The 25,775-nt window shown below is 35.3% G+C and overlaps 1 protein-coding gene across 14 annotated transcripts in view; it reads right to left on the reverse strand.

Annotated features, from left to right (window-relative positions):
* Positions 1–382: 382 nt before the first annotated feature.
* Positions 383–25,775, reverse strand: part of PLSCR1 (phospholipid scramblase 1) — a 28,799-nt gene continuing 3,406 nt past the window's right edge. The window contains exons 2-11 of one of the 14 annotated variants that reach the window (XM_045386814.3): positions 23,852–23,927; positions 21,177–21,225; positions 21,015–21,040; positions 17,924–18,004; positions 13,148–13,365; positions 9,820–9,862; positions 7,034–7,254; positions 6,746–6,907; positions 2,218–2,379; positions 383–1,315 (exon numbers count right to left, since the gene is read on the reverse strand). In XM_045386814.3, the coding sequence (XP_045242749.2) occupies positions 1,259–1,315; positions 2,218–2,379; positions 6,746–6,907; positions 7,034–7,254; positions 9,820–9,862; positions 13,148–13,365; positions 17,924–18,004; positions 21,015–21,040; positions 21,177–21,184 (978 nt within the window). In that variant the 5' untranslated portion in view covers positions 21,185–21,225; positions 23,852–23,927 and the 3' untranslated portion in view covers positions 383–1,258. Of the gene's footprint in view, positions 1,316–2,217; positions 2,380–6,745; positions 6,908–7,033; positions 7,255–9,819; positions 9,863–13,147; positions 13,366–17,923; positions 18,005–21,014; positions 21,041–21,176; positions 21,283–23,840; positions 23,928–25,775 lie in introns of all 14 variants that reach the window. The other 13 variants (XM_065540079.2, XM_045386812.3, XM_045386813.3 and 10 more) reach the window with 13 other exon arrangements.

Raw genomic sequence — 25,775 nt, forward strand, 5'->3', positions numbered from 1 at the left:
CAAAGGGCTCACGGAGCTGTTAACACTTAAGCTGTCCACAGACTGCAGAGCTAAAAGAGCACCGTAACACACCTTCTGGGGCTTCAGGAATCGCAGGCAACCGCACCTGGTTGCTACCACAGGGCGTGCACGGAGTTTGCTCTTGCCCGTGCCAAAGCGGTCAGCCAGTTCCAGTGCTTGTGCACTCCAGTTCCTGCCTTGTTTGCCTGCGCACTCCCTCCCAGGAGGAGTTGAGAGTGGCAGGCTGAGTAAACAAGACACCCCTTCTCGAGTCCCAGGAAGGGGTCAGGGAAATATCCTGCTTCAAATGTACCATCATTTAACTGAATGAGTGTTCAAAATACCATCTGAACACATTTTGTTTAAAAACAAAAGTCAAATATACAAAAAAATCAAGTTTTTATTTCAAATATTTGAATCTAATAGATCATTATTTAGGTTTATTTTCTGTGAATATATATATATATATAATATTATATTTAATTAACATCTGAAAATTACCATTTTCTAGAAAGGATAGAGTATAAAAGCTATACATTTCATATATAAATATTAACTTTCAAAATTTATAATAGTACGAGTTTTAGAGTGAAGGAGTGTTTAAAATGTGCCTTTCTTTGGACAAGAATCATTTTGTTCTTTATTTTGTTCTTTATTTAACAATAATTTAAAAACTGGTAATTTAATATCTTGTGAACATGAATGTATCATTTATGGTACAGCTTAGCTTCTAGGAGAAGTTAAGTGTAGCATGATTTCTTGAAGATTAAAAAAATACATTTAACTTTTTAAAGATAATATACATATTGAATATTATTTGAACATAACAGTAAAGAAAATTATCTTTGAACTTTTTTGAATATATGGCATTTGCAAAATAACATTAGCTATTATGCATGAAATAAATTGTAACTAGATTTAAAATATAATTTATATAAAAATTAATAAGGCCTTAGTTAATATTCGGTAGTAAAATGGACAGTGGATCAGAGATCATAATTCAAAGCAGTTTTTTATAGGAAGTTTCATTAATAAATGCAAAAACTCAGATGCCCTTTTTCTCAAATTCACAATGAGTATTAAAAAATGTACAAAAACCTTTATAAATCAGTTATACAGAAGATAAACTATAATTTGAAAAGCAAAAGTATACAACCAGAGCTACAGGCATTACAGCTTAATTCACACAGGTATGAGTTTAGATAGTCTCAATCAATTTACGGACTTCAGATTTCCTGAGGAGACTTTCACTAATCCACTACCACACTCCTGATTTTTGTTCCTGGCTGCCAGTGCTTTCAAAAAACATGAAATCCTAGATAAAAACAAAAATATACAAATGAATTTTCAGCAACAAAACAGAGATCAATGATCAGATGCAGAAATACTAAGGGATCTAGTGAAACACAGTAACATATCTGTTAAAAAAATTAAATGTAATAAACACAGAAAAGCTCTATAGTTATATAAGTTCTACCTTTAGCTTTCCATTTTAATAATAAATTTTATAATTCTATTCATGTATTGATACCTGTATGAATTTAATTAATCTTCCGGTTATTTTCTCTAAATGTGACTTTTTCTCTATCCCCATAATTCTCATCTGTGGCTGCATATTGGAACCACCTGGAGCACTATACGAACTTCGAAGTTTGACTCAGTTGAACTGAGGTATGGACTAGTACTTACAGTTTTTAAAGGTCCCTAAGTGATTCTAATGTGAAGGCAATTTCAGAATCACTGGTATATCCGATTATCTCCTGTAATTTGGTAGTTAGGTCTACACACTTGAGTGAATGCACACTCTTACTGTAGTTCATACTCCTATATTAGATGGTTTAATTTAATTACTATGAGTCATGGTCAAGTTTCCTTGTTTCACTAAATTTTTTCCACATATGCCCGCTTTCAATTTCTTCAAAGCATGTAGGAGATGGCTGATTTAAGGGGAGACTAAAATCTCTCCTCAGTACGCCTCCTTAGTCCCTCTCTTGCCATGTGAATATTCATAGACTCTTCAGACAGAAACTAGTCACCCCAGAGTGTCAGGATCAAATAGAATTTCAGAGCTAGGATTAAATGGGAATCCTGATTTAAAAATCTATAAATTTTAAAAAGTCATTTTGAAATATACACTTTACTGAATCATTTCAGAATGATTAGTAGAAAGCATATAGAGAAAGCATCTATAATCAAGATTAATAAGAACAAACTTACAATGAGGAAACAGGCACCAATCATTACAGCTTTCATTTTAACATCAAGGTCTAAAGGGAACTGGATTCCAAAGTTATCAGCATCTGTAAATGCCTCTCTCAAAATTCCAGTCCAGTGCTTGGAAATTTTGCCAACCACACACTGTTCATCAAGAGATTTAATCTAAATTGAAAAAAAAGTATTACATATTTTTAGGAAACTTATAGCAAAAGTACTTTCAAATTTGAAGATGAAACAAATATGGTATTAAAATTATGTACCATATGTAACCATGAACATGTAACCCTCATTAGATAACTAGAGGCTCCGGTATCTATTTATAGATATATGAAAAAAACTGTTTCATTATATAGAGAAATTATATGAAAGTAGTTTTTCTGAAATATTTAACAATTTCTATTTTATATTAATAGACATTAATAAATTATTTGAATTGACCCAAAATAAAATTTAGGCAAAAAAAGGTATAAATATGAAATGTTTATGTGATGACATTTCTAGAAGCCATCAGGAAGGTAATGAACAAAATTCCTATTAGACTTCTGCTTTAGGAGAAGCACAGTTTACACAGACCGAAAGGTTAAATATGATGAAAAGGCTTATTACCACCCACTGTGAGTTACCAAACATGAAATGCTAAGCGCCTAGAAAAGATCAGCAGTTTGGAGTAAAGGCAAATACCAGTAAGTAACTTGATGAAATGCCTCACGACAAGGGCTGAAGTAACAGTGGGTAACTAGTGGGGTGTGAATAATAAAAGACGAAGAGTGTATAAACAAATGAGCTCCAAAGTAGCAATTTTCTAATTTCACAATTCTGCCTGAGGAAAGCCCAGGGCCATCATATAGGGTTGAATGGACTGTGCTCAGACTAAGGCAACTCCTCTAGGAGGGCAGGTGGGGACTGAATGTAGCTGAAATTCACAAAACTAGGCGCATCTATAGTTGTGTTTAACAGAGGAGTGTCCTTTTCAGCTAAATATATGTGGGGAATCTAAAAACACTTGACTCACTTTATTTTAGTACAAGTGGAGAGTTTGTAAAATACCAGAAATAAACATCTAATATGAAACTGATAGCATAATACTGTTCATCAAATATTCATTTCATTCCCTTACCTTCTGTATGGCCAGTATACTTCCTGTTCCTTCATAATTAGGCTTGGCCATGTTACTTGTTTGAACAATGGATGTTAGCAGATATGACATGAGTAGTGTCCTTAAACTGGGCTAAGTGCTTTGGCCTGGCTTATGATCTTCAGTGACAAGCCACTAGAAAAGCATGACTCAGGTAGCTGCTGCTGCTACAGCCACAGAACAAACATACCTGGAGCAGACTGAGGTTAACATGCAGCCCAAATCACTACTTAAATACATCCACTGAAATACAGTTGACCTGCACACCCCTAAGCATGAGCATAAACGCTTGTTGCAAGCGGCTGAGTTTTAGGGATTATGTGTAATGAAATACTACTGTGGAAAAATAAATGAATACAAATCCTTTCTTGTACATGTTAGTATTTTTCTGCTAATAGCTGTCATTGAAGCATTTGAAGCTAGTAATGAAAACTCTGGTTTATTTTTTAATTCTGAAATTTAAAAAAAATGAAAAATGCAGCTGACAACTTACTAGCCACTGTAAACCTAACACTATACAAAGATATTAACATTTGCCCTTTTTGATTACTACAGCAAGAAATTTAAAGAAGTAGAGAATACATTTTTTTATGGCAAGGATAAGAAATGCAAATAATGATCTTCAACCAATAAATTATCAGGACTAGATAATTTTTAGCTAAATTGTAGACATTTTGGAATAGAAAATTACTGTAATAAAATTTCAACATTTGGAAATAATAAATTGGTATTGTATAATGTTAAACTTTTAAATCCATAAACGTAATACTAATTGGTAAATCATTCTAAAAAGAAAACCATAGATTCATCTCACAATGCAAATATAAATGCAAAATACTGAAATATAACGACAGTATATAGGATCTAGTTATGTAGCAAAGAAATATAAGTGTATCGTGAGTATATTAATAGTTGCTGGTAAGCTATTTTATTTACTTGCTAATTATTTATTTATTTACTGTTATTACACCCAATTTTCATGTAAAAAAACTAAAGCAAAGAGAAGTGAAAGAATTTGTTGAAAGTCACACAGGTAAGTGTTATGAAGATGGGTTTCAAACCTGGGTATCTGGCTCCAGTGTCTATACTCTTGACCATTATGATTGCCTGCTTTTTAAAAACATATTTATTGAATACTAATGAAAATCTAGTTGAGAGGGCAGGAAAAAAAATCTGTGGGCTGTAGTTGACCATATAGAATTTATTACCACTCAGGATCAATTTCTGTATTTTGAGATTCCTGAAACACAACAGTGGCAGGAATTCAAGCTCATAGACAGAAGTGACTTGGTATGTCAGTTTCGTGTGGCCATATTTTTCCCCTACCAAGAGTCCTTGAAGGAGACAGACTCTCTTATTATCTATATTGGATAAAAGGTCTACTAGGCTCTCTCTTACTCACCATTGAGATAACCTTCTTAGAGATTCAATTACTATCTGTTTGCTGAAAACTCTCCATTCTTTTCCTCTACATAACTAAAATCCAACATGACTGTAATTCAAGTCATTAACTTCCCATATATATTTTATATAATCAACTAGAGCCCATTGATTACATTTTGCTGGTCCCTGACCTAGATGTGTATTAGTATTTGATACCTTACTTTTTAAAAAGCAGACTATCATAATGGTCAAGAGGACACAAATCAAGTGTTTTTCCTCCAAGATTCTTAACTTGGCCAATGTAATATCAGAATAATAACACATCAAGTTTATCTCCAAAATTTTTTTCATCCTCAATTGACATCAAATCCATGAATTAGTTCCACATAGTACACCGATAAAATGCCTCTTGAGTTATTCTCTGTTTTAGAATGACTCCTGCCCCTGCTGTGGAACAGGATTTTATCTCTTTTATTATTCCAAGTTTCCATGCCCAGTGGCACCCTGGTGGATTTCCTGTTCCTTAGTGGTCCCTCATACCAATAATTTCTGCTTTGAGGTGTCACAGTTTCCATTGTCAACCCTACGGAAAATTCTTCAAGTGACTATTTCTCAATTCTTTCCATGAGAGTACCTTGATATCATCATTCTGGATAAATAGAAGAAAAGTTAATTTATTACATGGAATGGATGCTTCAAGGTATCCATCAAGGAAGGCTGCTACATGAAACATAAATTCTTTAGTATCAAATATAAGGATTACACAATGCTTTTCCAGTGTTTACATTTATTTACTAAAAGTAAAATATATGCCAGCCAAACTTCTGTCAATATTGTTCCTTGAATGAGAAATTACTTTTCACTTCTCTGGATGTAGGATAGAGATTCCATCCCTTACATGAAGAACTGCTATTATGCATACCCCTATATAAAATTTTATACATGCATATTATGCACACATATACATACACACACTATACAATCCCTTTATAAGAGCCTTTTTAAAGTTTCTACATCACCTCCTCCTTAGAACTGCAAATCTCTGTCATTAGATTATTAAGTCAATGAGGGAAAAGGATTCATCTTTACATAGCTGAGGTCTGACAGAGGAATCAAATACCATATGATTAAAGAAGGCAGACAGATCATGTAAAGGAATGACACTGGATATTGAAAAACCTCAGTAAGGGGTGGAGACAGTGATAGAGTTCCCATGTCATTATTACAAGGGGCAGCCCCACACATCTTTAGTAGATTTTTGCCCTTTCTGTGGAAAGGTGGGACCAGTTAACCCAGTTTTCTGATTTTCCAAGAGAAACAAGAAATCAAGATTAAGTCATAAAACCTTCTGATTTTTAAACATTTGCAATGAAAAAATTTGGATTGTAAAAGTAGACCATCTGTTGTTGAAGAACTACTGCAATGAAATTCTACAATATATTACAGTAAATATACAAATATTAATATGTTGCAGCTTCCAGTGACCTAATTTAATATAGGGAAAAGCAGAGAACACAGAGAAGCATAATTGGGTAGTATATATTATACTAATTTTCTCAAAACTATCTTTGCATAATTGGGTTTCTAGTAGGAATTCAAAGATGTCAGACATTCTGAACATGGCCTTGAGCACTGGCAGCTGATATTTCAGATTTAAGAAGGATCCATATGCTTTGGCAATCAGACTTAGATGACAAGGTTAACATTCTGTTTAAAATGGATAATATACAGTGTCATCACACAGAAACCACCACATTTAAGTGTTAGATGATTTGCTTATTTTTATTTGACTACATAGGTCTGCTTCTCTTTTTTCCATTTATCATGACCAACAGTGACTTTTAATCAAGAGTGATAACTATCATTCTGACCAAAGTTAAATATATGAGCAAATTATCTTGCTGTTGAGACATTGGCACACAATACTTATTTAATGCATTTATAATATCCTGCAAAATTACATTCTTCTATTAGGAAAGCAAATCTTACAAACATTATGACATCTCTTACCTCAAAATCAACATCTCCACAACAGCTGCACACAACACATGGACCACTTATTTTTAGTACATCCTCTCTTTTCTCATTTTGAATTGTAAACTTTGGTAGACATGGGTGCCAGGTCTGAATAACATAACCTACTGGTACACCAGGAGGAGCTTGGATTTCTATCTACAAGGCAAAATAATATATGTAAATGTAATAATCGTAATGCCTATGTTTGATGAAAGGTTCAATGACAGGGTAGAAATTCTTGCTGAACTACTTTACAAAATGCCCTGGTAATTGCTCACCGACCTCCTGAAGGCAGCAGGGACAACAGCAGCTGTTACATCTTAGTGGTCTCTCCAGAGTTATGACTTCTCGACCCATATTATCAATAATCCTCAGGGTAAAAGGTCTAGATGGCCCACAGCAATTTCGGGTACAGCAATCAGTATCTTCTGCTGCAAAGTAAACCCTCTGTCCAAAGCTGTTCTTAATTTCATATTTGTTATTAGTTTCAAAACCTGTTAAAACTAAAAACATAAAAGACGAAATCATAATCACCTCTATGTTAAAAATATTGAATTTATCCAAAGATGATATAATATCTAGCTATGCCAGTTTTAGATGATACTCCAAGTGGCATAAGGAGAAGGAGAAGACATGATGTTCATAGATGATCCAGGCAGAGAAAAATGGCAAAAAAAAGGAGGAGGAGAGATTACCAATGTATAGAGAAATTAAGTCCTTATGTGAGACACAGGAAACAAGTTATATTTTCCTAATTCCATAAATGTCTGTCAGAAGAGAGACTTTTCTGCTGAGGGTTGGGACAATGCTGTGGGTGGGCACAGTGGTGCTAGGTGCATAGATAAAATGTCCACTAATGCATGATAGTTTTTGTGTAATGTGGAGGGGAATATAAGAGGATTGCTGTTTATGTGCTATGAAATTTTATATTAAATCAATCGGTTTGAGACTGTCTCATAAACCATACTTGTCTTATATTTTGCAATGCTTTTGAAAGAAGGCAATGTACGTGCATAAAAACCGAGGGAGTGAAAAATGAAAGGTGAATTAGAATGTCACAGTGGACCCAGGGCATCCTTATTCAACTCAGCAGTAGTTGTTCAGAAGTGGGAGGTGGGTATTAGACAAAGAGTGTTTGGCAACCAACACTTCAACTCACAGAATATCTAGACCATGGGAATCTGCACCTTAGCTGGGCTAATCTCTTCATGAGTGAAACAGATGGCTGCAAAATGCTGACGCTCACATGCTTTTGTATCAAGGGCTTTCCATATCTAACCACACACTGGAAAGAAACCTCTCCGTATTTAAAGCCAGAAAGGAGCAATAACTGTTCCACTTGTACATAGCCCTCAGTAACTGGGGTCATGGATGTCAGAAGCCTGACTACAATAATGAGTGATTAAAATAAATATATGGAGGAAAAGTCACTCTACAATGCCTATGTGGAAAGACTCTGAGTCAGAGAAAGATGGCCTTCACAAGTCTTAGCACTATGAATGCCTTTAAGAGTCCTTGGTGGGACACAGACAGACCCTGTACTCTGCATTTATAAGAACCACTTCTGATATCAACATTTGAAATAGTCAAATGTTTAATGAGAAAAAAGTTAAGCTGATTTTGAGAGGGCATTTATTATCTAATTAATTGTTTCATTAAGTAGCTTAATCTCAAAAATCTCCAGCTTATTTGTAAAACAACATTGCTTTACATAACCTTTAAGTTTCTTTTCATTTACTTAAAAATACAAATTGTTTATGTCTTTATTGTCTTCTGTGTTTTGAACTGAGAAAAAAAGTAAGTGCCTATTTTATGCTCAGATTCTAAAACACTGAGTAATCTTCGTCTTTTTTATATCACTCACGAAAAAATAACATAGACTTTCAATTTTGGAGAAAAAGAAACAAAAAAACCTTGAGACATTTCTTTTTTGAAAAATAAGCATAATTAAAAACTATTAGATTTGGAACTTTCTATTTCATAATTAACACATTATTTAACAATATCTATAAAGCCCATAAACCTACAAAAAAAGATCAATAGTGTGCTGTGTAATGTTTGGTTATATGTCTGTTTGGATTTTATAGCCTTATTAATATATACTATAAAACATAAAAAATTCAGAATACAAAGCTGTCTTCCAGAGAAAGCTTTGTTTACATACACTAAAAAAAAAAATCAAGTAAATTATAAATATCTAATATTGTGCTTTATAAATAACTTCAATGTAATAGATGACAATTGTATATTTTAGCCAAATCCATTATTTTGCTTATACAATCCATGTTCTAATTTTTACCAGTGGAAAGAAACTTTGGAGACAGGTGAAAACGAATTTAACAGACATATTCCTAAAAACTGGCAGAGTTTTTACTAAACCTTTTATATCTAGAAGGAAAACACTATGGTTCATAAATCTACCCGGGGTCTTCTTCCCCTGGCAGTCATTATAAAACATTACTGGCTTCCTAAGTTTATTCCTGCACCTAAGGAGCCCTGGACCCAAGGAAATGCCAGGCCATTCAGCAGGAGCAGGAGTGCTCTTCTATGAAGCCAAGCCTGCAGGCTAGTTGGTCAGCATCCTCCAACACTGCAGTGTCCTGCATCCGACCTGGTATACAAAGGTTTTATAGCATTCATCTTAACTCCCAAGAGAAACTGTGGGCACAAATGATAATTTTCCCAAACTTCCTCATCCGAATAAAAAAGATAACTTACTTTAGAATGTGGCTCTGTGCCATTCTTAAGCTGATCACAATTACGGAGAAAATAGCTTAAGTGGCAGAAGTCAGAAAAAAAGTGATGTATGAAGACAGGAGCAAAATAAGGGTTTTGATTATTTTTCTTCTAACTTAGTGTCAATATCCTGAGGGCAGGTGCCCAACATAATAGCATTTTACCTTTTGATTCCTAAATTTTAGAAACGGATTGCTGATGTTTATTACTGTAAATAACCGGCTTAACTGTCCCATATAAGTGAGAGTGTTATATTTGTGGAGGTTTATGTGCCTTTACCTGCATAAACTTCTACTCTGTATAGAAACAGGATTAAAACAATGAATACATACCTTCCAGAAGTTCAATCTGCTGATGAATCAGTATCTGATCTATCTGTCACAGGAAAAAAAAAAATGAGTGGTAAGTATATGTCAAATGAAGGTTTTTATAAGCTAACCAAATTAAAATTCATGTATTTATATTTTTTAAAGTACATGTAATCAGTTATCAATATTTAATAGCTTATATTACTTTTTAGTATAAAACTGAAGTTAATATTTTTAATTAATAAAAGATTTATTGTGTTCATTATTAATGTGGAAAAATTCAGGTCAAATATAATTGATTTACACTGGAGTATCTTTAACAATTAGTAAATTGAGGTGGCTCATGCCTGTAATCCCAGCATTTTGGGAGGCCAAAGTGGGCAGATCACGAGGTCAGGAGATCGAGACCATCCTGGCTGACATGGTGAAACCCTGTCTCTATTAAAAATACAAAAAATGAGCTGGGTGTGGTGGCAGGCGTCTGTAGTCCCAGCTACATGGGAGGCTCAAGCAGGAGAATCACTTGAACCCAGGAGGCAGAGGTTGCAGCGAGCCGAGATTGTGCTATTGCACTCCAGCCTGGGCAACAAGAGCGAGACTTCGTCTCAATAAATAAATAAATAAATACATACATACATACATACATACATAGATATAAATGGCCAGTAAGTTTATGAAAAAATGCTCAACATCACTAATCACCAGAGAAATGAAATCCAAACCACAATGAGATATTATCTTTGTCCAGTTAAAATGACTATTATCAAAAAGACAAAAAAATAACAAATAATGGTAAAAATGTGGAGAAGGGGAAATCTGTTGGTGGGAAAGTAAATCAGAGCAGCCATTATGGAGAACAGTGAAGAGGTTCCTCAAAAACTAAAATTACAGCCACCATATGATTCAGCAATCCCACTACTGTTTTTTTAAAAAAGGTATTTTTTCAAATTTTTCGAAATTTTCAGAACAAAAATTTTAAAGGACAGGAAATCAATATGTCAAAGAGGTATCTGCAATCTCATGCTTATTGCAGCATTAACAGTCAACATATAGAATCAACCTAAGTGTTCAATAGATAAATGAATAAAGAAAAATTCATTCTTGATACACACAATGGAATAAAACTCAGCCATAAAAATGAATGAAATCCTATCACTGGCAGCAACATGGATGAGCCTAAGGGACATATTATTATTATTATTACTATTATTTATTTATTTATTTTTTTGAGACGGAGTCTCACTCTGTCGCCTGGGCTGGAGTACAGCGGCCGGATCTCAGCTTACTGCAAGCTCCGCCTCCCGGGTTCCCGGGTTCACGCCATTCTCCTGCCTCAGCCTCCCGAGTAGCTGGGACTGCAGGCGCCCGCCACCACGCCTGGCTAGTTTTTTTGTACTTTTTAGTAGAGATGGGGTTTCACCCGGTTAGCCAGGATGGTCTCGATCTACTGACCTCGTGATCCGCCCATCCTGGCCTCCCAAAGTGCTGGGATTACAGGCTTGAGCCACCGCGACCGGCCAGGGACATATTATGTTAAGTGAAATAAGCCAGGCACGGAAAGAAAAATACTGAATGTTCTCACACATAAGTGGAAGCTTAAAAAAATTGATTTCTTAGAAGTAGAGAGTAGAGGCTGGGCACGGTGGTTCACGCCTGTAATCCCAGCATTTTGGGAGGCCAAGGCAGGCGGATCACAAGGTCAGCAGTTCGAGACCAGCCTGACCAATATGGTGAGACTCCGTCTCTACTAAAAATACAAAAACGAGCTGGGTGTGGTGGGGCGCGCTTGTAGCCCAGGTACTTGGGAGGCTGAGGCAGGAGAATCGCTTGAACCTGGGAGGCGGAGCTTGCAGTGAGCTGAGATGGCGCCACTGCACTCCAGCCTGGGCAACAGGGCAAGACTCCATCCAAACAACAAAAAAAAGTAGATAGTAGAATACTGGTTACTAGAAACTGTGAAGGGTAGAGAGGAGAGTTATAAAGACAAGTTGGTTAATGAATACAAAATTACATTTAGATAGGAGGAATAAATTCTAGTGTTCCACAGCTATGTAGGTTGACTATAATTAACAATTTATTGTATATTTTCGAGAGGATCTGGAATGTTTTCGACACTAAGAAATGATAAATATTGAAAGTGATAAGTATGCTAACTATCCTTATTTTTCATTACACATAGTACATGGGCATTAAAATGCCACACTGTACTCTATAAATATGCACAATTATTATGTGTCAAAAACAATTTGAAAAGTAGAAAACAGTCTTCCTTCTTGAGGAGGCTCAAGAAATATTGATAACTTCTTTAGCCATCAAAGAGATTTTTTTACAAGTTTCAAATTTGTATTAAGCATACTTAATATCAGCCTTTGTCATATGTGATAACATCCTTTATGTATTTTATGAGACCCTGATTTTTAAAATATCTATTTCTGTGTATTTCTTGCATAATACAATAATGACCCAAAATTCCTATGATTGTGCCACTTAAGTGCATTGTGGGAAATTAAGTTACTAAAGATAGTGCAAGAAAGAAGTGATTTATGAAATGAAAACTGGCTGGACACACGGAGTTTCTTGTTTCTATTTGATCTACCTGATTTTTAACACCAAATAAATGTTAAACCTCTTATTGCTGAGATTAATTATAATTCAGTGCAACAAAATCCAGGACTTTTTACTCCTTTATTAATGGCATTTATAAAATTGGGTCTTCCAAAGAACAAAAGCAGCATCATAAAAATGCAGTTTTATTAGTTACAATAAAAAGGTGAGTTGTATTACACATAAAATATTAACCCCTTGTTTGGTGCCACTTATTGAAACTCAAAAATAAACTTAATTTAAATTTTATTTCAAATTATAAAGCAATTATTCAGTATTGAGATTAAAGAGCACTTTGCTCAGTACCAAAGTTTGGGGATTAAAAAAACAGTCTCAACTCTTTAGGTTCTCACCCCAGAGGGAGCTATATAACTTCTCTGGACCTCAGTTTCTTCTTTTGAAAAATGGAGATAACTGTAGCACCTATACATCATAGACTTTCTATAAGGATTAAATGAGTTAATACATGTATCAGGCATACAACAAAGACAGGAAAACAGTGTTAATTAAATGTTTGTTATTGGCCATTATCATAGATTGTATTTAAGATCACAGAAAGTACAATTTTCTAAGGCATTTGTGTTTTGCTTTAAAACTGAACCTGACCTAAAAGAATGAGAGTAATCTCTTAGCAGAATATATAGTTTTGCCATTTCAGACTTTGGTGAATTATTCATTTGTTAATCTGGTTAAGCAAGCTGGAAGCACAGTTCTGTTTTTTATGAGTATTTTGTGTCTTTGAAATTACCTGACTTAAATATTCTAATCCAGGTGGACAGTTTAATGGAGGCGGTGGTGCTGGCATCCATGGTATCCCTGCAGCTCCACCTGGCTGATTATATACTGGCTGATTATACATTGGCTGATTTGGGACAGGAAAGCCAGCTGGGCCAGGACCTGAATGGCCAGCTGGTGGGGGTGGGTAGCCAACCTGGGGCCCAGGGTAGCCATTATATCCTGGAGGTCCTGAAATACAAACAAGTGAAATGATTTATAACTGCACCAAAGATGGAATCATCAACCATTTTAGGGTTACGCCATCTATCTATAAGTTGACATTTCAGCATAGAAATCTGTATCTGTGATGTTTAAGATATGCTTTTATCTTTCTGAGATTTTTCAATGAAATATCTGTGGTTGCATATCCACTTCTGTTTTGAGGATAGCAGGCAGTGAATAGCCTTACCCTTACCATTCAAAACTCAGATGGAAAATATGCTTTAATATCTGAGAAAATGAAAGTAAATAACCATGATCTACAGTCACCTACATAAAGATTCTGGCAAGCCTCAAGGGAAACAGACATGGCATTGGTAGAAGGCCCAAAATAATGGCTTTGAGTCAGCATTTCTAGGGCCAAAGTACCTTGTGAAAAATGATAATTCTGAAATTCTAGCAAATGACTTATAATGTATGTATAGAACTGGGGGTAGTTTTGCCCCCTCTCTGCCAGGGATATTTGACAAGATTTGCAGACTCTTTTTGGTCACAACTGGAGGGGAAGATAATACTGCATCTGGTGGGTGGCGGCCAGGGCTACTGCTACACATCTTCAAAGACTCAGAACAGCTCCCTAACAATGAAGAATTATCCAGCCCAAAATATTATAGTGCCACTGTTGAAGGTGAAAGCATGTCATTTCTTTCAGTACATTCCAGATACCTGCTTGAGTTAATCCTTTGCATTATGTTTTAATCCATAATGTATTGCTTTCCTAAGTCCTTCTTCATTAAAAGAAAATTTCATTGTAATATTTAGGTTAGAAATTTAAATTTCACAATTTAAGATCCTTTGGTCTCTGGAAAATATAATTTGAGAAACAAGGATGGGAAAAAATTGTAAGAGGCAGAGTAGAGGCAGAAATTTAATAAGAGTAAGTGTACTTCATATTCTCTATGAATATGTGATTACAATGAAGATTTATATGCCTGTTTGGATGGTCCACAAAATTCCATAGCAGTGGAATATAATTTCAAAGGACTGTGTTTCTCAATATTTTAACATTAAAGCCTATGCAAAATGCAATACTTAGAATAGGAAATGTATACATTCTTTTAAATGGAACATTTATGACAAAATTCATTTGCCTTTAAAAAATAAGGCTTAGAAAAACAGATTAAACCTCACAATAATGCATCATAAATAAAGTTTTTATAATTTATTCCTTTATGATGAATGAATATTTACAAATGATCCATAATGTGACTGGCTATGTTGTAGAATATGAGGACACAAATCTCAAGGAGGCATCCTGCTGTCAGAGAGCTTACAGTCAACTTCTGAGAGAAAGAAAACACATTTAGAACAAAAAAAATTCATATGAATGTGATGGAGAAGAATGTATGTCAGGGAGGGCAGGGCATGAGGCAGTTACTTTAGGTAAATATAATTTCCATCAAAGTCTAAAAGATGAGAAAAGCTTTATATGAAGATCTAGTGAGAAATGCTTCAGGAGGAAAGAAAGGCAAATAGAATACCTCTGACTTTGTAATGAATCTGACATGCTGTTAGCAAAGCAATAGGAAGCTGTTCATCAAAGGAGGCCTTAGTAAGGAGTCTGGATTTGGTTCCAATTATGATTGGCAAGTACTGGAGGATTCTGAGCAGAAGAATGAGTTCCATGGTCTTATTTATATCTTACAAAATTTTCAGGAGTAGAAAAGTATTAGAATTTACAATGGAAGACACAGATGCAATCCCTGTCCATCATTGTTTAATGAGAGAGACAACTTTAAATCCCCACTTATTCTAGGGAGCTATAATACCAGAGTAATTAATTGATTAATTAGAATAAGAGATAAATGCTTTCAAGTAAGAGACCACGGTTTTATGACTAGAGATGTCAAAGGTCGCTATTGAGATGGGAAGAGAAAAAGGGAAGGAGTAGGAACAGCTGCCCTGAGGGGTCACCTTTACGCTGAGATCTGAAGGATGCACAGGAGTTCAGGAGGCCAGAGTCATAGAAAGAACATTTCAGAGCAAAGTCCTGGGACAATAACTAACATAGGCCTTTAAAAATCTGAAAAATAGCCTGTCTAGCTGAATAGCAGCAAGCCAGGCTCAAGAGGAGGTTAAAGAGAGAGCATGGAAAAGGCCATCCTGGGTTTAGTGTTACCCTTTATCCTAAAAGTAATAGGACACTAATAAAATAGGGGTTATACACTCTCTGTAATATGAGCAGATTTACATTTTTAAAGATCACTGGCGTCAGCACGGAACCCAGACCATAGGCAGACCAGTGGGTATGTGGAGATGTGATTTAATTTCTCACATTTTTAACATCATCATAATTTCCCCCAGACTCTGAAAATATGATTGATTACTCATCAAATGAATGAATTAAGCATAAAGAATTACCTGAAATTTGAATACTAGTATCATTTATGTAAAGACTAATTGATTTAAAATATTTTAAATATGTTAGCAAATACTTGTCATTTCTTATTTGCAAGCATTGTGCTCAGTGTTTTACATATACTCTCATTTACTCTACAAAGCAACCTACATTGAAAATATCACCCTCATTTATAGATAGGAACACTGAGGCTTCGAGGTACTGCAACTTGTTTAAGACTACCACATAAGTATCAGTAAAGAAGGCAGAACCTAGTTTACCAGCACATTTACCTATACATTTTTTTTTTTTTTTTAAAGCAGGCAGAACCTGAAGTCTGATCCAAACTCCCTATGCCTCAGCTTTCCCACATACACAATGGGGATAACTAACAATATTTACCTCATAAGAGTATTCTGAGAATTAAATGTATTAATCCACATTAATTCCACATTTAAAACAATAACTAAAGCATGGTAAGCTCTCAATTTTAAATTATCCTTACTGTTAGCATCATTGTTATCTTAAGACTTGTGCTATATGTAATCCTGGACTTGAGAAACAAAATAAAGCTGTAGAGTGATATATATATATCAGCAAACTCTCAAGTCTGATTATATCTGAACTGTATTATTTATGTATATCCACTTTTAATTTAGTGATAGGGTGGATTACGTAATTCTCTTAAGTGCCTTGGATGACTATTATAGACTTACTAATGATTTTCCAAACAGCAACCCTGTAAGAATTTGGAGCAGAGGCTCTCAACCCTGGCTTCACATTAGAATGACTTCGGGTGTTAAAAGATTACTATTCCTTAAGTTCCACCACCAGAAGCTATGATTTAATTTTTCTGGAATAGTGCCCTGGCACTACTATTTTGAAGTGGTTCTGGGTGATGATACTTCAGTGCAGGCATGGTTCCCATGAGCCACCACCTGAGAGTCTTTGAGCTTATCTAGCTCATATTCTTTTAGTTGCAAACATCTGGATGAGATCCGGGACGCAGGGAGGTTTCTTGCTAGGCAATTAAACATGACATTCAGCTCCTAAGCACATTTGTTTACTCAGGGAAGAGCATACAATGGGTACATCCTTCTATCCAACCCACATTCCCTTTGATCCTAAATCCCCAGGATGCTCTTTCAAGATCTGGGTAGCCTGCCTGCTTGTAAATCTGGACATGCTATGGCCTTTGCTATTTTTAAAGTTCTAGTATTTTGGATAACTGCATTTGCCTAAATGAAAATCTCTGAATTCTTTCAGGCATTGGTTGAAAAGAAAAAATGTACTCAATTGCATACGTAGTCAAATGACTCAATTATTTTTCTTAGAAATACAGGGCTGAATCAGTATATATACAAAAATAAAGCTTTCGGCCGGGCGCGGTGGCTCAAGCCTGTAATCCCAGCACTTTGGGAGGCCGAGACGGGCGGATCACGAGGTCAGGAGATCGAGACCATCCTGGCTAACACGGTGAAACCCCGTCTCTATTAAGAAATACAAAAAACTAGCCGGGCGAGGTGGCGGGCGCCTGTAGTCCCAGCTACTCGGGAGGCTGAGGCCGGAGAATGGCGTAAACCCGGGAGGCGGAGCTTGCAGTGAGCTGAGATCCGGCCACTGCACTCCAGCCTGGGTGACAGAGCGAGACTCCGTCTCAAAAAAAAAAAATAAATAAATAAATAAAGCTTTCATATATATTATAAAATTAAAATGAGAATTATTCCCACGTAACTGAATTTCTATTACTTCCAGTTTTAAGCAGTCTTATCATTTTGATGTGACTCTCACTGAACACATGCCAAGCTACATGACTCAATTTATCAGAAATAAATTTCCTAAATGTGATTAAATGATCATAATTTTCAGAACAGATGGAGGATCAATAAAATATTTTACTTAACATTTGTGTTTTGGATGTGCAGTCTTGTATTTCATTTGCTAAATTTAAACCTAATGCTGTTTTTACTAGCTTTCTTTATACCTTTACTGTCCTCTATAAATAAAAATTACTTCTATGGAAAATGTATAGCCAAATAAAAATAATCAAGAACAACTAGGCTGCCAAAATTTCATTAATATAGTTTTAAAAAAAGAGCAACTAAAATAAAAACAAATGCACAATTCTCTCTCTCTCAAGAGAGACTGATTGATTAACTTTCATTTTTCTTCTTTAATCAACTACTTTACCTTGGAACGCTGTCGGTGGATACTGAGGAGGATACCCAACTGGCAAGTTTGTTTCAGGGTGAGAAGCATTCATCTGTGTGTCTGCAATTCAAGGAGAGGTAAATAGATGTCTGATTAAATAAAATACATATTAGAAAGAAACAATGTATTGTACTCAGATAATTGTCACTTGTGTGGTCTTATGCTATATTGAAATAGGGGAAGTAAAATTTTCACTTAACATAAGCTATGCCTATTATCAGAGCTAATTTGCGATTAGCAAATTTGTTTCAAACAAATTTTCCTTTAGATAAAATGAGACAGCTAAGTTACTGGGGCTGAATCACCAGTTTTTGAAACATCCCTGATGAATGTTCAGTTCCATGTTTTGTTGACAATAAAATAAAGATAGCTTTAAAATTACATATAGACTACGAAGAAAGAGATAAATGAAATTAATGGGATGTGAGGATGGTAGAATTATGGATGATTTTAAAGATATCTATCGTCACTGCTATAAGAATTATTATTTTAAATATTTAAAATAATGAATATACTTCAGTATTTATATATTTTATGCTTACTCTGGAACTATACCAATAAAGTTGAACCATATGAAATTCCCCAAATATGACTCTTTTTGACCCACAAAAGCCATAATGTTTAATTATAATACACTAGCATATTAAACTTTGTTACTTGCTAAGAAGGCTTGAGTAACCTTAATATATGCACAAATGGTTCAGCCTCCTAAATATTAATATTCATGTCCATCTAGTCATTCAGTTACCTACCACAGCCAGCCTCTAAATATTTACTGAGCATGTCCTGTGTCACCCTTGAATTAGGCTCTGTGGCTAAAATGGCTCTGCTTTCATACAGCTTAAGGTATAGCAGACACTACACTTATCTCCTTATCTGTTTCCTTATGAATTACTAACTGTAAATTCAAAATATTTTTTTAGAATCATGGAGGCATGGCATCAATATGGAAGAACATATAGGTCAAACTTTCACTGTAACATTTTTTTTGTATGTGTCTCTATTATGAACTTTCAAAGACCACTCAACTTGCTAATCATGTGGTTTTATCAGGAAGATTGGATTGTTCTCCTCACCCCCTGCCCCGGCCTTTCTCCTTCATAAATGGCTTCATCATGACTTCAGCAGAATGCAGTGCATGGTGATTGTGTAAAATCAGGCAAAAAAAACTGCTTTCCTTCTCGTTCAGGACTAGCCTGGCCAACATAATAAAACCCCATTTCTACTAAAAATGCAAACATTTGCCAGGCATGGTGGCATATGCGTGTAGTCCCAGCAACTCAGGAGGCTGAGGCAGAAGAATCACTTAAACCCGGGAGGCGGAGCTTGCAGTGAGCTGAGATGGTGCCACTGCACTCCAGCCTGGGTGACGACAGAGAGAGACTCCGTCTCAAATAAATAAATAAACAAACAAACAAACACAAAACAACAACAAAAAACACATGAAGGCTTTTCCCTGGAAAAACACTGCAACATACCCTGTGATCTGAGTCATTACAAATCTCTGAAACTCCCCATCATTCTTTCCCATTCATTTTCTTCTATTTCTCAGCATTAAGTGACTGACCTAACTCCCTAGTTCTCTAGCTAATAAGGCCCTGCCTGCAGCCCCTACTCCAAACTTAAGTTGGAAACAACAGCATCAGACTCAGAAAAGATTTCAGGAAAATACTCTCCAAGTGTGAAATAAAGATCTATCCTTGACAGGTATGTCACATTGTGATACCTCTTAATAAGCAACATTGTTTGAATACTAGAACATAGAACACACACACACATACACATATCCAGGAGCAGACAGACTCAAGAAATCATGAGCTCACAATCTCTGGGCTTTTGGTACCAAAGCAATGATTCTGATTTCAGGCATTCCAGGGGGAATTCATACAAGGAGAATGAGTGAATGGGCAGGTGTTCAAGTAGAACAAAGAGCATGCTAACTATGGTTTCATTTTTGCATTTTTGAAATGCAACTTAAAATGGCTTATAAATAGTACAAGTCTATCGCATTGTCTTAAAGATATTTTATTTTTATGTCTACATGTATGTATATATACATATATACACATTTATTCACACACATATACACATTTTATTTCTATTTAGGCAAATGCATTCATATATACATACAATTATATATACAAAACTGAAAAGTTAAAAGTTGACTATGACCATGACGAGATAAATTTTTGCAAATTCAGTGGAATCAACTTAAAGCTTGTGGCAAATAAAACAGTGTAATTCTATATAAATTTATATTTAAAAAGCTTTGAGTTTTGTAAGTAAAAAGAAAACCATAAAACTTCACATGGGAAAAGTGAGGAGTCTAGTCCTAGAGATTATTTCATATATTTAATAAGGCTGACACTGTAGCAATAGATAAATATTTTTTTGTTACCTCAACAAAGATGAAAGAGAGAATAAAGAAAAGCATTTTAGAAAAACAGGATTTAATTTTTGAATTTAATTTTCCCTATGTAGTAGGAATTTTGAACATAATTTTCCCTCTGTAGTGGTGTCCCTCTTCAGAACCTTAATATCTTAATAAGACAAAGTTTTTATTACTTGCTTGATAAATATCCATCTTACTTAGAATTTTCTTGAGAAAAAAAGCCAGAACATAATAACTGGTATTTATTTAAACATACAAACATGTGTCTGTGATGAAATATATGTCGAAGTGTATATCTGAGGAGTTTATTACAATGAACTGAAATCTTATTATCTGTTAATTAGCATGACTGAATAATCTTTATAGATAGAAAATACATAGAGAAAAGAGAATATTGTTCTGGTTTGAATATATGTTACAGAACTTATTTCCCAATAAATCTAGCATTTCTTAGCTTTCCAAAAGGTTTTCTTATTTTTAATGAAGAACCTGGTGGTAGTGGTATTGTTGTACATCTTCTCTATAGTCAAAATACTGAACTAGACATTGTATTCTGGAGCATAAACAACAGAAAGCAAATTATATACTTTCAGACGCTGAATAAAACATTATGACAAATAACAAGTTACCAACAGATTAACATTATAGGGAGGAAAGTAAACATTTAAAATAACTTACTTTGTTTGTCCATGATTAAAACAGTTCTGAAAAAGAAGATCTGATATTAATACACTGTCTACAAGGCCACAAGTCAAATGTTAACCGTTGAAACAGGATACTGTAAAACTACACAGTCACACTCATAGGACATTCCTCTTTATTCATCCAGCCCAGCCTTACCTGGTCATTTAAGCCCTTTGTGCTTGACTGCATTCCCCTTGCTGTGTTTCTGAGCAGGAATTTAGAAATTGTTAGTCAGCTCATGATGGTGAACACATTCTAAAGCCTTTTGGGAAGAGGGACCAGTGAGGCAGAAAGCCATAAAGACACACTATGAGCTAAGACTCCAAATAGTAACCAAGCTAATAACATCAACCTTCACAACTTGCACAATCTAAAGGAAATGCGTGGTTCAGTTCCCAGTCTCCGGACTTAGGTCCCAGGAATGTTCTAGCAGGAAAGCAAAAAATGTTAAGTATCAGGTTACACTACTGCAATTTAGGTCTTGTGGACCTGTTCTTTGCAAATTTGAGAAGGCCTGAGACTATTCTGTGCATTTGGAGATTTTTTTTTTTTTTTTACTAGAAAACTCACTCTCAGGAGTCGTCACAGCCATAGCACCTTGACCACCCAAGTGAAACGTTGTACTTGGTATTTATACAGAAACTTAAATAGCAGCAAACATTCTACCTAGTAATTCTGCCTTCCAGTGCCTTGATCCGATTCTAGTTTTTCCCAGTACTATCCAGTCACTACTTTTTCCATCTCCTGTAGATCCTGATGCCCTTCATCCCTTTTAGCAACAATGCATTAGGCAAAACTCTGTTACCCAACATTTTTATCTTGGACCCACGCACATTAACACAAACTGCCCTTCCTCTTCCCAGGCCCATTCCCGTGCTGGCTACCCTTTAACTAAATTCTCTTACTGTGCGATCCTAAGTGGTTAGTAAGTCAACCGATCCCTTTACATGCTCAACTAAAATCTAGAATTCCTGAGAAGAAACCACCTTCCTCCCTGCTGTTTCAGAATTATTTTTTGGCCAGGTGTGGTGGCTCTTGCCTATAATGCCAGTATTTTGGGAAGCTGAGGCAGGAGGATCACTTGAGTCCAGAAGTTTAAGACCAGCCTGGGCAACATGGAGAGACATTGTCTCTACTAAAAAAAAAATTAGCCAAGCATGATGGCATGTGCCTGTAGTCCCAACTACTCAGGAGGTTGAGGTGGGAGGACTGCTTGAGCCTGGGATATTCAGGCTGTAATGAAGTATGATGACTTCCCTGCATTCCAGCCCGGGTGACAGAGCAAGACTGTGTTTTAAAATAAAAGTTTTTGTTTTGTTTTTATTATTGCCAACATTAAGCACAAAATTTTATAATCAACTTAAAGTCTTAAGAACATTCCAGTTATAGTCACCTCTTAATTACACATACTCAAGATGTTGAGCAATGGTTGAATAATTCAAAATGGGTTTATGTGGTCCTGAAATAAATCAAAAGATGTGTTTGTGTTACTGATTTAACTTCCCAGATTTTCTTAGGACAACAGGAATCCCAGTTTGCATTAACCAGTCAGAAATTAATGCTGTAGACCTCATCAAGCCAGAAAGGTAGAAATATTAAAATTTATACTTTTTTTTGCCATTAATCTATAAGGTGAACAATAAGCTAATAAACACATGTAACCAAAGTAGACTAAAAGTTTTGAAGACATTTGTGTTTTAGATTCCATCATAGGAAGAATTGTATAAAGAAGACTAAATTCATACATATAAGAGGACATGATTTTTGTCAACCTCACATTTCTACCATCAAAGACTATACTTTAAAATGCCAATTTTCTTAAAATATGCTAAGAGTACTTTAACAGATATATCAGAAAAGATGAGTAATTCCGGATTAGAAATAGGTAGTCCCCTCTAATTAATATACTGGACTACACATCTCTAAAATCTTTACCTGCCCCTTACTTCTTATAGGATACCTCTCTCAATAACATGCTTAACTTAAAAAAAAAAAAAAAGGTTCTATGGCCTTTAACCAATTTTAACAGAAATTTTAAGAAACTAGTGTTTCAGTTATTCTCACTTTCCCTACAATGTCAGAAAAGCACTAAATAATGTCTAAGGGCAAATCCTAAATAAAATGTACGAGAAGAAACATAGGCAAGTTTTTATTTATTTATTTATTTATTTTTTGGCAAACAGACTACTCAACTGAAAAAAATTCATAGTTCTGGACTGCAGATCTATATATCTGAAATAAAAAAAATTTGTCATAATTTTAAAAACAATTTTTCTTAGCATTTAGTTTGTTTTAGGCTTTCAAGTCCCATGCAAGCCAGAAATAAAGGATGTGCTGCAAAGATGGGGAATTTATAAACCCACACTATGTATTCTGGTAAACAGTGGTCCCCAACCTTTTTTGGCACCAGGGACCAGTTTTGTGGAAGACGTGGACGGGTGGAGTTGGGGATGGTTTGGGGATGATTAAAGCGCATTGCATTTATTGTGCACTTCATTTCTATTATTGTTATATTGCAATATATAACAAAAGAATTATACAATTCATTATAAGGTAGAATCAGCAAGAGCCTTGGGCTTGTTTTCCTGCAACTAGACAGTCCCATGTGGGGGTGATGGGAGACAGTGACCAATCATCAGGCATTAGATTCTCATAAGGAGAGCATAACCTAGATCCCTCACACAAGCAGTTCACGATACGGTTCTTGCTCCTATGAGAATCTAATGCTGCTGCGGATCTGACAGGAGGTGGAGCTCAGGCGGTAATGTATGCAAGTGATGGGGAGCAGCTGTCAATACAGATGAAACTTTGCTCACTCACCAGCTGCTCACCTCCTGCTGTGCAAGCCCAATTCCTGACAGGCCACGGACTGGTACTGGTTGGTGATCCAGGGGTTGGGGAACCCAGCTGTAAAAAATAGGTGGAGGATCTTAAGCAGGGAATTTCAAGTCCTTGCCAAATGAGTACCAACCAATGATTATATTGTCATATAATATAATAATTATGTAATAAAATACCAACACATGGTATTTGCCTTTCACAAGGTCAGAGATGATTCTCTTCTTGCACAGAAATACAGGAAAGGAAAAGAAGCAGATTTCAAAACAATGACAATTTCTTCATATTGGCTCTTTTTCTTCCCACTTGGTTACATTGTTCTTCATCTTAAAAGGTAAGTTAGTAAGGATGAGACCTACTGGCAAAACTACTGTAGAATAAAACCTGGGTCTTTGCTTTACTATAGGTTTTAGAATTTTAGCATTTACGTAATACCCAAAGCATTGAAAAAGGTATATAATAAGCTCTGGTGCAAAATGTTAAGTGTTCCTTGTACCTATACATGTGCCAAGTAGATAAAGCACTGTGTGCCAGGTCATTAAAGTCATCCACTATGTGGATGCCTACATTCTTGTTTGCTGTTATAATGATCCTTTGGGTTTTCTCAAGGTTAATGTGTCTATTACAAGATACATGTCACTCAGTTTGGGGAATAACTGGGTGTGCCCTGAATAAATTAATTAATGAGTTAATTAATTTAGCATGATAATTCATAAATAACGGCTTCTACCACACTTACTTTGTTTTTCATTTCAGAAATACTTCAGAGAAAGAGAAAATCTTTATGCTATACCAAAAAGTGCATTAAAGTTATGTTGTATATTGCACCATTGGAATAATAATTACTCCAGGATGAACACAGAACTTCAAATATAATCTGATTTTTTTCTAACTCTGTTAACTAAGACTTTGGAGGAAACTGAGGCATCACACATTATTTGCATACAAGTACACCTCTGTTAAAACTTTTCTATCAGAAATCCTAAGTTCTCATTGTTTCTCTGGACCATTTGACAACTGTAACCTCTACCACCATGAAGAGGAAGAAACAGCACAGGGGATTTCCAGTTCTGGCTTCACGATTCGTATTACAGTGAAACTCTTTTGACCCATCTCTTGAGGTCCTGAAATTTTTATCTTACTGCTTTCAAAAAGTATTAAGTAAAATCTGGAACCCAAAGGGGAAGCATACTTAATTTTGACAGTTCCTAAAATTTGTTTACCCACACCAGATTTGGATTATTTATTTACATTTACTTGTTAATTGGCTAAGAACAACCTCCTTCCCTCATTCCCGCAAAACAGAGGATAAAGCATTTCACATTCTCTTCAAGTCCCAAGATAGGGATATATGTTTTGAATTATTTTAGCAAAATGCTACTGCTCTGAAAACAATCACAAGAATTCTAGGTCCCTAACTTCCTCCCGATAACTGAGAATATAGATACTAGACTAGAGGGAAGGGAGGAATTTCAAGTAGGCCAGGAGATTACACAGGTAAGTCATGAATCAAATAACTTTCATGTCATTTGGGTTATGTTTGTATGCAAACTTTGTACATTTAAAAATGTTTAGTTAACATCTAACAAGGAAAAATATTCATCTTTTGAACTCGGGTTTTGGTAAATGTTAAGCTTAGAAAAAACTGATGCATTTAAGCAAATGGGTGGCGCAAGCAGCTGGTGAGGCTTTTGAGTATACAGCACATCATACCTGTAAGCTATGGAATGAAACTGGGGGGACTGAGGCTGATTATAAACGCAAAGTACCTTGTAACAAGGAGTCACTCCATAAAAATCCTCTTGCGTATTTTATGCTTAACAAACAAAATAAATATGCTTAAAACCAGTTTAGGATAGCCTTTTATAGCATTTTATAGTACACCTTGAATAAAAATGTAGATGATACATCAACTAG

This window comes from Macaca fascicularis, chromosome 2 (genome assembly GCF_037993035.2).
Source record: "Macaca fascicularis isolate 582-1 chromosome 2, T2T-MFA8v1.1".
Lineage (NCBI taxonomy): Eukaryota > Metazoa > Chordata > Mammalia > Primates > Cercopithecidae > Macaca > Macaca fascicularis.